General features: G+C 52.4%; 1 protein-coding gene across 1 annotated transcript; it reads left to right on the top strand.

Annotated features, from left to right (window-relative positions):
- Positions 1-10,632: 10,632 nt before the first annotated feature.
- DRC5 (dynein regulatory complex subunit 5) lies at positions 10,633-15,044 on the top strand (the record flags this gene model as incomplete). The annotated part of the gene is made up of 4 exons (XM_079532998.1): positions 10,633-10,810; positions 11,616-12,184; positions 12,389-12,838; positions 14,868-15,044. 4 exons carry the CDS (start codon positions 10,633-10,635, stop codon positions 15,042-15,044), a joined length of 1,374 nt encoding a protein of 457 aa, XP_079389124.1.
- Between the last annotated feature and the right edge of the window lie 1,701 nt (positions 15,045-16,745).

The following is a 16,745-nucleotide window of genomic DNA, read 5'->3' on the forward strand; positions in this document are numbered from 1 at the left end:
TGCACACAGCTGCCACTCTCAGCTTAGGTTTGTAGGGCAAGCTCGGCAGGCTGATGTATTTGCCCATTGCTCTGTTGTCACGTAAATAAGGCAAAGAGGATATAGTGGGGAAGGACTGTTTCCTGATTAGAGACATCTGCTACTTTTCTTAGCAGTCTGCATCTGCTGTGAGCAGAGCCTCCTCTCCTCAGTGAACAACAGTTCTCCTGGGGGAGAAAGGTGGTGGATTTAATTGTGTTTAGAGGATGAGGGATTTCCTTCCTCATCTCAGCAGCTGTCCAGTCCCAAATCTAAGACTCAGTGTCAGTCCTACACATCTTTTCTTAGTGCCAGAAAGGTGGCTGTCTAAAGAGCAGGAGCTTGCACTTGGTTAAGTGCCTGATACTGATATGATGTCCTGGAGGCAGAAGGAATGGGGAGCAGCCTGCAGAGGTGTCTTGTGTTTCACCATAGCACTGAAAGCTCCTACATCTGCACCAAGAGGATAGACCTTAGACCTCCTTCATTAAACATTACTTCCATCCAGGGAGCTTAAGGTAGAGCTTTTAGTAAAGGAACTGGTGAGCCAAGGTTCCTGGGTATCAGGATGACAGGGACAGTTCATGCCATCAGTTAAAAATACTGTTAATGTCTGTTGTTGAACACCTGCCATATTTCATTCCAGCCACAGCAGTACCAGGTATGGGGAAGGGAAAGGAATGCTCTGTCTTACTGGGAAAATGATTTTCCCATTTCCTTCTGCATTCATGTTACTATATTAATAGCTACTGCTAGAGATGATATCTCCTCTTGGTATTGGAGAGTAGGTGTGTGAAGAGGAGGAGAGGCAGAGCTGCTTCTGCATCCAAAAGCAGAGCCTGAGCTTGCCAATAGCAGCCTTATAGCAGTGACCCAGCTGTATGACATCCCAGCTCTGTTATCCTCCTCCTGTATCCCGTGGGAAAAGTGGCTTCCCCCACACAGGGTGGCAGAACCAACTCTACCATGAGAAATAAGCCTCAGGTGTCCTGAGAAGAGGCATGAGGGGAAAGTTTCCTCTTTCTGAGCCTGCAGGGATTTTAATGGGTCATCAGCGAGGTTGCAGCATAACTAAGTCATGCTCTTGATGTAGCTCTGTAGCACAAAACCTGCCCTGTAACTGAAGGGAAGAAAGCATCTCATCCTACCAAACAGCAGTCATGTGGAGGCACCAGGGCTGCTGCAGTAGAAGTGCTGGCTTCTGAGATGTGGCTGTGCTGGATCATCACTGATCCTAGATGAACACATTTTATGCTGTTCTCCTGGTTAAATCCCCAGTGTACATCCTACATCCCCCTACTCCTGTTTTCATTCCACAGAAGGACAACACGCATCCATCCTATGTTACAGACATAGCTGCCACCTTTCTCTGTTTCAGCAGTAGGTAGAGCAATGCTCAGCTGGGAGAGCTTGAGGGGATGAAACATGAATTTTAAATATATTTCTCTCACCAAAATAGCAGCCTACATTCCCTTACTAGAGATCTAAGATGCAAGCAGTTCTCTGTGCACACACTGCAACTCCAAACAACACGGGCTGCATGCACACACACAGGACAGTGGAAAGCAGGAAACTAATTAAGAAGTGATGAGGTTTTTGCTGTGAACAGGTGCAGTCAAGTTGGCAACTGTTCTGTAAGTCCAGATGGAGCTCCAAGGTCCCTGAAGGGCATGCACAATGCATTGAGTGCCAGCCCAAATTCCAGGCAGCTACCTGACTTTGTGTAAAGGACCAACCATATTAGGCCTTGCCTAGCTGGAAGAGCTGCACAGATGGGATGAGAGCTAGGGCTCTGCAGGCTACGTAACCCTATAACCTAGCGACCATGGGTCCCTGTCCTGCTCTCTGGCAGTGCAGCAGCCTCAGCACAGGGCTGGGGTTGGAGGGTATGGAGCCCTAGATGGATTGGTATCTCCAAAGAGAGCCTGCTAGGGAAGGCATCAGGAGTACCTGAAAGGCAGCCTGCAGGGAGAAATGGTGGGACAAATCACTCAGGGTTTGCTGAGGAGAAGAGTTGGCAGCAGAACAGTGAGCACAGGCCGGGTTTCTCCACTTGCACATGTAATCCCATGAGGGTCATCTTCAGCATGTGTCTCAGGGACATACCCAGGACTCCTGGCATTGCTGCAGGCCTGTGTTTTGCACAGTTCATCGAGCATAGGGGAAGAGCCAAGTTGGATGTGACCCATAATTGTCCAGCTGCCTTGGGGCCAGCAGAAGCTGAAGACCACTGTCACACTCAATAGCAAGATGGGTCACTCCTTATAAACCACCTCAGTGACATCCCTTCCTAACAGCAGCTGAGAAGGAAGGAAAAAAATAGTGAAAATATAGGGAGGAAAACCTGCAGGGAACATCATGCTGCCTGCCGTGGGTCAGAGCAACCCCTGGCCCAAAGCACCTCTCCAACCCTGGCTCTGGTGGCCAAGCCCTTGGTGTATGGCTGGGCATGAGCCGGAGCAGCACAGGCATTTCATGGAGGATCCCGGGGCTCACCTGTGCTGCCTGCCCTTCACAGCCGGCCAGCTCTCTTTGTGAGGATGACCACACTTTGCAGTCAGCTCTGGAGATTCAATTACAGCCCGTGTTTCTGCGCCACTTGCTGAGAGCAGCAATTGATAGGCTGCAACCTGAGCTCCTCTGGAAAGCATTGGGAAAACCCAGAAGGTAAGCACAGCTACAACCATGAACCAGCCCCGGGTGCTGGGCTGCTGCTGCCCACCACACGTAATGTCTCCCCTGAGACTGCAAAGGGGCTGCAGGGAGGCTTGTCCTGTTGTGTTGGGGCAGGCTGAGTGCAGCTCTGCACTGCACCCTGTGCCCCTGTAGCTCTTGCAATCCCTCCTGCGGGAGTACTCTAGAGTAAGCTGTGAAGTCCCATCCCATGCAGGCATTCAGGGTTCCTATGGGAGCTGTCATCCTCCAGGCCTTGCCGTTGTTTTCCACCCCAAGCCCCACCTGTGTTCTCAGCTGGCTGTGACACTCCTGAGGCTGCACGGACATGGGGTTGCTATTGTAGCCCTCGACACAGGTCCTGCTATCTCCATCTCACTCTGGTCCTCACCCAGCCTCCCCTCACACACTGCCCCGTTCCTTTGCACCAGAGGTTACATGGGTTACAGCTCCAGGAGCAGGAAGATAAAACAGAAGCTACGCAGACTTTCTTTTCACATGGTGAGGAATTATTTACACTCGGGTTGGGATTTGCTGCTCTACTAATTTTGTTGTCTCCTTACTTGTCCCACATTGCAGCCGGCGTTCTTTGCCCGCTCCCTTCCCTCACTGCCCCCACTCTCATTCTGCTTCCCCTGGCCTGCTTCAGCCCAAGGAAGGTGAGTCCTCACCTCAAATATCACTGAGTTCTACAGAGAAAGAGGAAAGGAAATGCAGAACTGTCTGACCTTTAAAACAGCCACATTCTCACATTTCCTCCCCCATCTCAAAGCAGCTCTTTGCTCTGCTGTAACCTTCTCTTCCCCATCCCAGCATTTATTTATAAGTGCAATCAATAATTAAGGAGCTGCCTGCCTTCCTCGGCTGCAGTGTTGACAGAAGCACCGCTGATGCTTCCTGGCTCAGCCTGGCTGCTCTGCTCACTGAGGCTTTTAATTTTCTCCACTGCCTTGCTGGAAACACAGCGACAGCCCACCCAGAGATGGCAACAGCAAGGCAAGCCCTGCCACAATGAGCACTCCCTGTATGCAAAGAGAATCCAGGCGGCCTTCCCTGCAGAGAGGACAAGAGGGCACGAAGAGAGGGCTGGGGCTCTGCCACCCGTCACTAGAGGGAGGGCGATGGCAGCTGGCAGCTCCTCAGCCCTTGGCACCAGGCCATGCAGCCCTGCAGGGATGAGGTGCATGAGGGGGAAAGAGGGCACCGAAGGACAGCATCAGCTCTGCAGCCCTCGGCGGTCCCAGGCTGTCCTACCCCATCAGTGTCCTCCCGCCGCAGCAACCACGCTGACATTGTCCTCACTGCGTTGGGCTTTGTTTTCCCACAAGGAAAGGGGGCGCTGCCCTCAGCTGGAGCAGCCCCTGGGTCTCTGAGCTGCTTTCTGGCAGCCATGTGAGGGAAAGGGGCTGTGCTCCCCGTGTAAAACCACCTGGGCTGGCAGACTTGATCCCCCTGTGCTTCATGTCCCTGCATAGCGCCTACCCCTGTTGCAAATACTTCAGGCTGATCAAAACACAGCAGAACAGGGAGAAGCTGGAATTAGGGCAGGAGAGGGAACAATACGCATCCACAAGCTGTAATGCGCATCATGGACTTCTCAAGCAACTCAAGAGACCATACAAAGTGAAGGAAGTATCTCCATGGGGCTCTGGAAAACAGTCTCCCACCAGCTCTCATCTCCAGCAAGGGAAGGAAAAGGCTTCACACCTGCTCTGAATGCTGCAGAAGCTGCAAGAAACAGAAGGAAGAGAAGGTGCTCACCAGATCCTGTCCCTCCTCCACATGGAAGTCCCAGCAGCATTCCTGCAGCAGCTGCAGGGCTGTGGCACCAACCCATCCCCCAGGAACAGTGTTTGGTGACCTGCAAAAGTGTTTGGTGACCCTGGTGACCTTCCTTACAGCCCAACCTGCTGCAACTAGCCCTATTTCTGAGCATTTCTCCTAGGTACTGAGAGGCTTGTCTTCCCCATCCCCATTCCCCAGCTAAGTGACAATGAGGGGACCTGTGCTGCAGGGAGAGGAGCTGAGGGGCCCGCTGCAACACAGAACTAACAGTGGGAGACCCCAGAGCTAACAGAGAGGCCCTGGTGCCGCGATGATGGCGTTCCTTGAGTATTGAAGAGAGAAGGGATTGCTCAACGGGTCAGCAGGTGTTGAGCCAGCAGCAGCTGTGGCTGCATCCTCAATTTTATCCATTACTTATAGCAGCCTGGGAGTTAGGCACAAGGTGACCAGGTCCTTTCTTCTCTAGCATCTCCCAGTCTGGAATTCTGCCAGCATCTCCCCCCTCAATCCTACACAGCTGGGGCTGAAGTCCAGGAAAGCAGGGGAAAGCACGACAGCTTGAAGTCTGCATCCACTGGTAGAGTTGTGTTGGTTCTTCACCATTTTTCTGTAGCTTAAAGGGTGGAGAGGAAGGGAGGAGGACCTGGCACAGCTCCTGCTGAAGCTAGTTTGCTATCTGGCATTTGGATGAGATGCAAGGGGCTGAGCAGGAGTCACCAGAGAGGCCTGAATCTTCTGGCCTGATGCTGGAGAGATCTCAGCGAAAGGAGAGTGTACAGCAAGGAGAGGGGCTGCAGACAGGAGCTGCTGGGTCCCTGGGCACAGCTCCTGCCCGCCTGGAGGTTTTCAAGATTCTGTCAAGAAAGCATATGATCTGAAAAATGTATTTGAAATACGAGAAGAGCCAATTAAACTATCTAGCCTAGGGAGTTCCAGCACCAACATCAGAAAATGCATCCACCCTGCCATGAGCAACAAGCATCCTAGAAGGAAGGGGTTCCCCATGGTGGAGTGCTGCCAGCTGCTAAGCCTCCCACCTGCCAGCATCCTCAGGCTCTTTACTAGGACCACTCCCCTCATCTCCTGCTTGGTTCCTGTGTCATAGTGGAAAGGCCAGGGCAAAATGAGCTTCACAGCTCCTGCTGCTCAGTACCCAGGAGTGAGCCTGCAGGACACACGGGATACGAGCACTGCTCCCCACCATGCAGTGCAGGCAGCAGCTGGGCTGGCTCCTGTGAGCAGGGCAGGGGGCTGGAAGGTGGGAGGTGGAATCAAATCCAAGCTAATTAAGGGTAATTACTGCTCTTCCCAGGAAGCAGTAGGAGACAGAATTCACAAGCAACCCCTCTATTAATAGCTGTCAGCAGCTGCGTGGTTCCTGCTGGGACCTAGGGGGAGAGCGGAAAGCTTTGTGGGAGAAGCAGCACACATGCATGCAGTGCTTCTCACCCCATCAGTGCTGCCCATTCCTTCAATGCTGACTTTGCAGGGAGCTATTTTCTCTCCTGTTCCTTTCACCACTTCCTCTAGGAATGCAGGAGACGTCAACTCCTTTTAGCAGCATTTTTCAGCGGGAACCAACAGGAAGAAGGCTTGGAGACAGAGCCTTGAATCTTGTCTCCACCCCTCAGAATCTTCATTTTGTCCAGCCCCCATCAGTCTGGCAACTTTCTGTGCTTCTCTGAGCTTCTCATTGAAGCAGCACAAGCTGCTTTGCAAGGAGAATCCCTAGAAGCAAGGACAAACTTCACCAGCTCCTGCCCAGGCAAATCCCTTTTGTGCCAGGCACACATTGATCAGCAAATGCCCCTGTCACAGTCTCCAGCCATACCCCAGGAGTGTGCACGACACAACAAACCATGCCTGACAGATTGGGGTGCCCCACTGCAGAAGCCACCCCATATGGCATAAAGAACTTGGACAAAATTGTGTCCTAAACTGCAGTGAATTCTGACCGTTGTGATGTGACATGAGGACAAAAGGGACTGCAGGAGATGCCCTAGCAGGGCAGGCTGGGAGGATTCATGCATGGATTTTTTTCCCCTTCCACTGCTGTTCCCTCCAGATGCCACTACAAGCACGCAGCCTGCCTCTTGCTGCAGGCAAGAGCCTTGCCAGATGCATTGTGCAGTCCCCAAGGAGGCAGCTGGTGCTCTTGTCATCCCATCAGGGAGAAGCCCAGCAGCCCTTTAGAGTCCAGGAAAGCTGCTGTGCTGCAGGAAAGAAAGCACCTGGGCAGCTCAGTCACCTCCTCTGCTCATGCACACAAGCACACACACTGCCCCTTGGAAATGGCAGCAGTCCCTGCTCAGCGGCACTGCCACAGGGCTGCTGCCAACACTGCAGGGCTGTCAGCAGTCCTTATGCTGTGTGCTGCTGGGAGAGGACTCTCCATGGGCTCCAGTGCCCTCTCACAAAGCCTGAGATTTTGGTGCTGCAGAGATCATGCTCAGCTATGAGTTTAGCTCTGTGGCAGATCAAGCAAGGATTTTCCCTGCTCTCCTCAAAGTGGTGTGGTGCTGCATTCGCCCTTCAAAGCTCGACTACCTGCAAGTCCTTACAAAGACACGCACAAATCAGCGTGGGAGAAGCCAGGCAGGATAACATATTTCTAGTCTCATGCCTGGGACACCAAATAGGTTGTCACCATCCAGCCATCGGCCTCAACAGCATCCCGGCCTCAGATGCCCTGTGTGAGACGCGTTCCCCCCATCAGTGCACAGGCTCCACTCCTAGTTAGTTGTTGTAGTATTAGTTTCTAACAGAGTTATGCTGTTCTCTAGCTCATTTGAGGAGCAACAGTGCCTAAGACTGCACACCCTGATGGAACGCATGCATGAAAATAAACAGAGGAAGAGTTAATGCAGCCATTTTGAAGTTGCTGCTCCTTGTTTTCAATGATTCAAGATCCAGTTGCATCCCATTCCACAGCTGACTGCAGTATGTGAGCCATACCGTCTCTGGGATCCCATGGCTCTGGGCAGGCAAAGCCAGACCCAACTTCAAAGCATAGCATCTGCATCTCGTTACCATGAGGTGGGCTGAAGGCTTTGCCACTGCAGGCTGCTTGAAGGCTCTGCTCAGTGCAAGAGAGAACATTTATGGCTAAGTATTGCCCCCAGTCTTACTTTTTCAAGCTCTAGAAAGCCCCAAAGATGTTTAAACGCCAGCCTGGCCCATAGGCTGCCTCACTTGTCCCCAGATCTGGAGCACAGCAGTGTCATCCGCCTACAGAAGAAAGCACATTGCTGCTGAGGTCCTGCTTCACACCACCGAAAGTCACGCAGCACGCCTCAGGATCTTGATGCTTTTTTAGGTCTAAATGCCTGTTGTTTCGCTGTGAAGTCTTCGGGGTAATCTCAGGTCACAGTCATCACATCCTCACAACCAGGAGGTGTATTTTGAATGAAAGGCAGTGCAGCTTCCCAAGAACGCCAGCTATCTCGAGACTAGCGAGAGTATCATGAGAGCTGGCACCAGCGTTGTGTGCACTCCCACGGGGCACACAGTGGCTGAGATAGTGCTGTACCCACTGCCGAGCCTGTCGGCGCTACGAAAGTCACATTTCAGCTGGAAAATCTGTGGGCAAACACCGAAACGCTTCGATCTGAGAAAGGGGAAAAATGCGACGCGCGCTTTCATCCCTTTGCTGACTCCGTATATTGTGTGCAGTCCCTGCATGTGCTGCCGACGATGCTGTTCCCTAAGCCCTGCCTGCTCCCCGTCGGTGCCCAAGGCGCTGTTGCCGGGCTGGGGCCGCGGCCAGCACTGCAGCCACCGCGTCCCCGGATACCGGCGGCAGCCCCGGCAACGGCCGCGTCCCCGACGGTGAGGGGCGGCGGGTACGGGGCCGGGGGCGGCGGGGAGACGGGAGGCCGGGGAGAGAGAAGGGGAGGTGGGCTGAGTGTCTGACGGGCCGTGGGTGGGGGCAGCCCGCTGCTTTCCTTGCCATCCTGTGAGGCTTCCCCCCACCTCCCCTCCCCGGTTCCGAAAGAGATTTCCTGCTCCTGAGGCCCCTCCCGGCAGCGACCCTCATCTCTGCTGGTGTCACCCAGGACCATGTTGTGGCCCTCGGCGCTGGCTGGGTGGTAGTGGCCACATGAGCCCTATTCCCGAATGTCTGGCTGGCCTCATCCTTCCTGATATCCAGTTACAGATAAATTCCATTATATTTGGAGCTAAGTAGATTCCTCGTCTGACATGCATTTTTTCCCTTTACTTAAGGCCCATTGCGGAGACTCTTTAGGAGCTGCAATATGCTGTCCTAATGGATCCTTAGCATCATCCCTTTTGTGCGAGTGCCAGAGAGCTCTGCAAGGCAGTGCTGCTGGCTGTGGGACTGCCGGCCCGTGCCTCCTCTCACCTGCACAGGGTGAGCACAGCACAGAGGCAGGGAGAGCTGCCAGCACATCCAGGGTGCTGCAGCCATGTTCTGAGAGCTTCATCCGGTTTTGAACTGCGGTGTCCATTCCCAGAGCAAAGCAGGTGCGACTGAAAGGCTGCTCTGCTGTTTAAATATGTGCTCACCATCTTCCAACCCTTTTCTGACCACAGAAAAACCATCAGAAGCCCCATTTAGCTGTGACTGGCCTGGGGGACAGAGTGACACAGATGCTTTTTGAATAGGATGAAGGGCTGAGCAAGGAGAAAGCATTTTCCCCAGTCACCTCACCTCTGTCAGTGCCACCTCACTGCCATCCGACCGTGCTATGCCCTTCTGCAAAAGCCCAGCAAGCACCAGGAGCTCAGTTTTCAACAGGGTTGTGCAGTCGATTCTCTCCTCTTTCAACAGCAGAGGCAGCAAGCTAGCAAAGCCCGCTACAGAGCTGTTAGGGAAAGGGATCATGCTGGCTGAGGCAGCACAAGCTGGGACAGCAGAGAAGGGACGGAAGGGCTGTAGGGCTGAGGAATGCTGTGGGACACGATGCTAAGGGGCTGTTGGCTTCTATGTATGACATGATCCTTTTGACCTTGCCATTTGCCCTGAGCCATCCTCTTGGTCTTATATGAAGCTGCCCTCTCTTCTGACACTACCAGCCCATGTTCTGCCTGATGCTGCTTTTAGGTGCCTCTAACCCATACGGCCCAGTAAAGGTCAGCATGGCTCTGCACACCCTGACAGAGGATCAACAAGCCTGGGTATTCAAGAGGCAGACTCATTGCTCGTACCCATCAGGGCTTCCAGACAATCACTGCACACGTGGATGATGCACACAGCTGAGGTTACAGCTCCTGAGATTGGGGTGGGAAGCAGCAAATGGGAAAGTTTAGTCTGGGAAAGCTCTGCATGGCTAATAGGACCGAGCATCCTGCCTTCTGCTCCAGGCTGGTTCTTTTAGCTCTTATCTGCTGATGCTCAGGGTGGGTCTGGACAGGTCTGAACCATCTCATCTGTTAATGGATGCTTGGAAGGAGTTCAACAGGAGAGTAATTGAGCAAAGTATTAAAAAGTGCATGCACTTATAGTAAGCATCTGTCTGTAAATACAGGCAAACTGGATCAGACCAGAAGATGATCTGGCCCAGTATCCCCTTCTAGCAGTGACTATAAGCAGGTGGAAAACCACAAGTATGTGTTCCTTTCTTCCAGTACTCTCCCCACCTCCAACCATCTTCAACTCAGACTGAGCCAGGTGTGGCTTCTGAGCATTGACTCATTCACAAGGGGTTTCTTTTCCTTGAATTTATCCTGCAGCCTCCACAGATTGTCAGCACCTGCAATATCCTGCGGCAAGGCATTCCCTAGTGAAGAACCCCCTTTTTCTTTTGTTTTAAACCCATCCTGACAGCTTTGCCTATTTCTTTTCTGGAACAGACAGCAAGCAATCAATTCTTGTCCATCCTCTTCAACAACATTTGAATTAATGCCACCTTATTACCTGTTCATTCCATGCGGTATCTAAAGACCTCTTTGTGCAAGGTACTGCATAAAGATAAGCTGTTTTGTTGTGGTGCTCCAGGTGCAAGCAAAGAAGCAGAAGGGCTGGCTGAAACTGCATGATGAAATAGCACAAGCAGAGCACCCTTATGGCTGGCCTCCATCTAAGGTTGCCTTTTTCTTAATCAGGCAGCCTGGCTGGAAAGCACAGTGGTGTTTTCCTGATCCCGAGCCATTTTCCTCGTGCTTCTGCTGAAGGAGAAGCGGGCCCTGAGCAGGATGCAGCAGGCAGCAGGTGGCAGGGGCAGAGCCATCCCCTCTCTGCGTCCCTCCCAAAGCAGGCTCATGGCTGACTCGTACTGCATGCACCGCATCATCGAGGATCCCGAGTGGTGCCTCATCACTGTCCCCCCACTCACTGAGCTCTGCCTGCAGCACATCGTCCAGAATTTCACAAGTAAGCATGGTGGGGAGTGCTGTTTTTTTTGGGAAGCGGAGGGGCAGCGAGGCAGGCAGAGGCAGCTGGAAGGTGCAGTGTGGTACCCAGCCCAGCCAAAGGAGCAGATGGGGAAAAATATCTCCTCAGGCAGCTAGTTAGACAAACTGCTTAGTTGCTATGTACTTGTATGCTACAGGGATGGCTTTTGTCTTCTGGGCTGCTATCCAGGACGTGACTCTACCCTAACCTTGTCCTGTGGCTTCTTTTTCCTGCTGGACTCAGCTTGGCTGCAAGCAGGGCTCTGAAGTCGCTGGTTCCTGGGTCACGCATTACAGCAGCAAACAAGGATGCAGCCCTATCGTGCCAAGTGCTTATAAAGAGATGCAGAAATACTTCCATCTCAGAATACATGTGCTCACAGCTTCAGGCTTCCTCCACAGCCCTTGGTGGGGACGTGACAAGTTCTATCCTCAGGCAGCAAATGTGCTTTTGAAGCAGGTGGGTAGATGAAGCATAGTATAATATAAAAAGCACGTCTCATCTGGAACTGCCTGGGAGAGGGAAAAGAAAGGGACAACTCATCACTCAGTAGAGCAGCAACAAGGATCAAAGACAGGACTAACGATGTATCCATGCTGGGACTGTAACTACATACATGCACAAAAAAAGAAAAAAAGAGTAATTTTTTGCCAGCTTAGCTCCCTGCACCATCTGCCGGATACTGAGAGGTGAATCAGTATCAGCAGGGGGCCTAGGCAGAACTGCAGGGCCACCCCTAGTTCCACAGCCCAGACCAACCTCTCCTCCTCTCCGTTCCCTCCAGACAACCCTGTTTTAGATCGTCTTCCACCTGAGGACCAAAGGAAGGTGCTGGCCAGGCTTCCCACAGGCCTTCCACTCACTGTCACTGCCAACCTTATAAGTGATGAGGGCTACTGGAAGAGGTGCTGCACCGACCGCTGGCAAGTGTGTGACGTCTCCAACCATGGAGGCAGCTGGAAGCGGATGTTCTTTGAACGTCACCTGGAAAACATCCTGAAATGCTTTGTCCCCAACACCACAGACCCTGACCAGGTCCTGGAGCTCATTCCGCTCTGCAGAGACTATGTGCAGAAACTGGAGGTTGATCAGTTCCTGCCACCGGTGCAGGAGGATCAAAAGGAAGAGACAGATGACCTTTCTGATTCAGGGAGTGATTTGGGGTTTGGTGAGGTCTGCATTCATCACTATGACCTGGGAGCCCTCGTTCCTGCTCTCCCTCTCCTTGAAGAGCTTAATCTTACTTACGGAGTGAAGGATTGCGGCATGAACTTTGAGTGGAACCTCTTTAAGTTCACCTACCAGGACTGCTGCAACCTGGCTGCTGCTGTGAAGATGTGTCACAACTTGAAGGTAACATATCCCAAAATGAACCTGTCTTCCTCAGCTCAATCTTGAAATTGCCTAGAGGAAGAAACCCAGGGGCAAGTTTTGCTTGCTGTCACACCCTTACCTTTTTAAAGGGAAGTGAATCCTATCTCTGCTGATCCAGGGGCTCGAGGGGTTGTGCAAAGGCCATCCCAAAGCACTGGTTGTTTTTCTGTCCTTTACCCTCAGATTTTCAAGCTGACACGCAGCAACGTGGATGATGACAAGACCAGGCTGCTGGTCCGCAACTTGCTGGATCACCCCTCCTTGGTGGAGCTGGACTTATCCCACAACCTCATCAGAGACAAGGGGGCACGAGCTGTCAGCAAGCTGATCAACTGCAGCAAGTTAGAAATCCTCCATCTGTGTAACAACCAGATCTGTAATGAGGGTGCCCAGGCTCTGGCCCAAGCGCTGGCAAAGAACTGCACCCTGACCTCCCTGAATCTGCGCCTCAACCACGTGGAGGACGAGGGCGGGGAGGCTATGGGCTGTGCTCTGCTGACCAACACCACCCTGAAGTCCCTCCACCTGGGAGGCAACAGGCTGGCAGAGCCGACAGCTGCGGTTTTCTCCCAGGTCCTCACTCACAACTCCACCCTGACATGTATCAACTTCTCGTGCAACCCCATCGGGCCGGTAAGAGAAGCACTTTCTCCGGGCAGCTTGGCATCCTGCATGGATGATGGTTTGATGTCTGAATGTGGTCCTGAGCAAGCTCATGGGGACCCTGCTTAAGCAGAGGGTTGGACCGGGTGACCTCTATAGGTCCCTACCAACCTCATCCATCCTGAGATTCTGTTGCAAAGCAAATGCTGAGCCTGATCTTCCTCCAAGCCATGGGGCGAATGTATCCCTTGCTATCTGCAGTCTTGCTGTGATAACAATCAGCTGGAAGCAGTGAATAGACAACAGTAGACAGGAGGATGGAGGTTTTCCATGGTGACACACGTTTGTATCACTCACAACATGTTTTTATGGGGCTCTCAGGCAGGAGCTGGCTTTGGCTTCTGGGCAGAGGGGCTTTCCCCATGAGAAACCAAAATCCAGGCTGTGTGCTTGGGAAAATCACAGTCTGTTTACCCGTGTGGGAGTAGATGAAAACGATAGGTGGCACGAGATGAGCGCCTCATTTGTACCCTCATTTGTACTTTGAATCTGCTGTGCCCTCTGGCACACAGCAGAGCACAGTTTCACCCTTCCCAGAATCTCTCCTGTCCATTACACACTCAGAGGAGATTGTTAGAAAACTGACTCTATTGTTGAGCCCCTTTAATTCACCCCACAGCTCTGGAGCAGTGCAGTAGCTCTGAAGTAGCTCCTGAGCCATACACTCGCATTTTGCAGGCAGGGGAGCTGCTGCAGATCCTACTGTATTCCTAAGAGCTGCAGTGTGCACCATGCCCACAAACCAGACCATTTCTCTTCTGCTGATGAACTTCAGAAATCTGAAACTGGACAGCTAAATTCAATCATGCCGGTTCTCAAACTTTCTGTGCTGCTTCAATTTTTCTCACTGTCACAATAAAGAGACAGCAAGACCAGCTGTCCCTGCTGGCAGGAATATCGGCATCATTATGTTTGACAATGGCTTTAAAAGGATTTGATGGCAGAAAACCTTTTGTGAGATCTCATTTTCTTTTGTTCTGGACATGGAAAACTGCTGGAGTGTAACGATACAAAGGGACATGGGATGGAAAGGATTAGAAGGGTTTTTGCTTCGTAAATAATAATCTTTGTGGTTAGCATCTTCCAATTGATGAACTTTTTCAGAACCCACTTGTGAAGTGTTTTTATCTTTATTTTATATATAGGGAAATGGGAATCTCTGTGAGGAATGCATCAAATTCTGACCTCTGTATTCCTTTAAAAGAGGCTTCTCTCTTTTCTCACGTTCTGTCCTTTTTAGCAAAAGGTCTAACAGTCAACGTGCTGGGGAGAGGACTGCCTGCACAGCAGAGATGGGGTCAGGGCATGTGTTGGGCACCTGAAAGAGACGAGCTGTGGGAAACAAATGTCAGATTGCTGCATACCTGAAGACAATGCTTCAGGCAAGGGAAGGAAATGCAAGGTGTGCTGCCTCCCTACAGCTGTCTACATTGGAACAGTTTGGAGCAGGCTGCCCAGAGAGGTTGTGGGTGCCCATCCCTGGAGGTACTTAAGGCCAGGTTGGATTAGGCCCTGGGCTGGTGGGTAGCAGCCCTGCCCATGGCAGGGGTTGGAACTGGCTAGGCTTCAAGATCTCTTCCAACTCAAGCCATTTTATGATTTTATGAATCTGCATTGCATTGTCTGACCCATGCAGCATTAATTGTGTGAGATGTTCCCCCACAAAAGCCAGCCCTGCCCAGGAAATGGCACCCAAGGGAGATGAGCAATGCATCTAATCCCACTGCTGCTCATCCCTACCCAGCAGGGTGCTGGAGACTGAGGGGCAGGGCAGCGCAGACTCCTCGCAGGTTATCCTCTGCCCATGCCATTACCCAGCCTGAGCTTGAGGACTCCTGACACGATACCCAGAGGGAGTCATTAGCATGTGTCATATCACTGTGTGCTGCATAAGGCTACACTCCTTCCACATCCCTCTCTAGTGAGCTACGTTTCAGGCTTGGGAGAAGCCTTAGGCACTTTTGTCACTGTCTGACGGGCTCTTTCTCACCTGCTGCAGGATGGTGGGAAGCAGCTGCTGGAAGGGCTCAGGTGTAACCAGACCCTGACTGAGTTTGATCTCCGCCTGGCAGAGGTGGGCGAGGAGAGCAAGTACCTCATCAACCAAATGCTGTGGGCCAACAGGGATGCTGCCCGCCTGCAGCCTCTGCTGCAGCAGCCTGCTGAGCCTCTCTGACTGGACAGCTGCAGCAAGCAAGGAACTGAAGGTATTACTGCCTGCTCACATCGTGTCTGGGATAACCAACCTAGCCCTGCACACGTGGTAGCAGGCTTCCAGCACCCCAATCCAACCCCTGCCCTCAGGGCAACACAAGGGCTTGGGTCTCTCCCAGCTCTGAGTGACCCCACACCCACAGACCCACTGCTGACAGCCGCTTCCATGAGTCATCTGAAACTTTTATTACACCGATTTGGTTTACAATCTTTGTACTTTGATATTTCCAACAAAAAAGGCAACATTGTGATATACTGTTTGTACATATATAGAGAGACGGACAGAGCTAGATCATATTGACATAGTTGAAAAGTAAAAACTGTTCCCAGTGCTCACAAAATAATTTGTTCACCATGTACCCGCTTGTGCCTTGCTCTGCCTGACGGACACAGGCCACCCGCTTGATGCCATCCATGGCCATATAGATCAGAAAGGATCGAGTGTGAGGCTGTCCCCGCTGCCAGCAGCCACACAGAGGGGCCCTGCGGGTCATCCCAGAGCCCTTGCAGAGTATTGTAGTGCCTTTCTGAACCGTTCGTGGATGCTTCAGAGGCTACATCTGCAAGAAAATACAGCCAGGGGCAGCTGCTGCGAAACCTTCCCACCCGGGCTCCTCCAACTACTTGTTTTACATCCTCGAAACCGAGGTATTGAATAGATTTATTTGCGTTTACAAAATATTTCCACTGAATGACACACCTGAATGAGATGAGAACTCGTGTTCAGAAACAGCAGAAAAGACGACCCAGGTCAGCTTCAGGCTGAAGGAGCAGCTCTAGCAGTGAGGGTGGGTTGGGGGCTTAATGGGAGTGTCTGGCCCTGGGAAAGCCCACAGGTAGCTCCAGATACAGGACCATGCTGTACAGCCAGTTGTGTGATGAAGGCTGATGCCAGGAGGGCAGGGATGGGATGGTGCACGCACTGGCCAGCACAGCCACTGAGGAGCAAGGGTGGAAAGAAAAGGGCTTGTGAAAAATGCAACACCTGAAAAAACGTTGACTTGCTTTCCAGGATGCTCTCGGCTCCTTTTGCTGCATGCAGCCAAGACTGCCAGCACCACCTAACCACCATCCAAGCATGCTCCTGGGCTGTGTGCCTCCTGGGAACTGCTTGGACACGACAAGAGACCAGCAGCCTATTACCGCCAGCGTGCGAGGCTTCAAATTATGGATGAATTGGTAACAATTAAAGCCCCTACAGCTGATAGCACCAGCAGTTTCTCCAAGTGTGATGCTGCCATTGCCGGCGGGTCGCTCATCACCTTCAGGCTGGATTACAGGTGCGAGCAGCACCAGCTGCAGGTACCCATGCAGGCTGGGAGCATCCCCCTGCCCGTGGGACATATGTGGGTCTGTGTCAGACTGACGGGGGAATGGGAGGAGGAGGCAGAGGAATGATAGAGGTGCCAGGGGCTGGCTGGCAGTCATGGCAGATGGTGAGCCGTGCTTCGTGCAGGCAGGGCGAGGAGCCGGTGGCAGCTTCCTGAGCCTCTTGGCTTCCGCTCACAGCAATGGAGGTTTGCAAGGTGTCGTACTGGCATATGTTGCCAACAGGATGGCAGGCTGCTTTCAGGCACCAGCTGGGGGTGGAGGAGCAGGAGGATGCTTGGGGATTGGTACTGCACTCAGCATCCCTTTGCTTCGGCAGGGCTGGATTTGTCTG

The sequence above is a fragment of the Tetrao urogallus genome (genome assembly GCF_951394365.1).
Source record: "Tetrao urogallus genome assembly, chromosome: 2".
Classification (NCBI taxonomy): Eukaryota; Metazoa; Chordata; class Aves; order Galliformes; family Phasianidae; genus Tetrao; species Tetrao urogallus.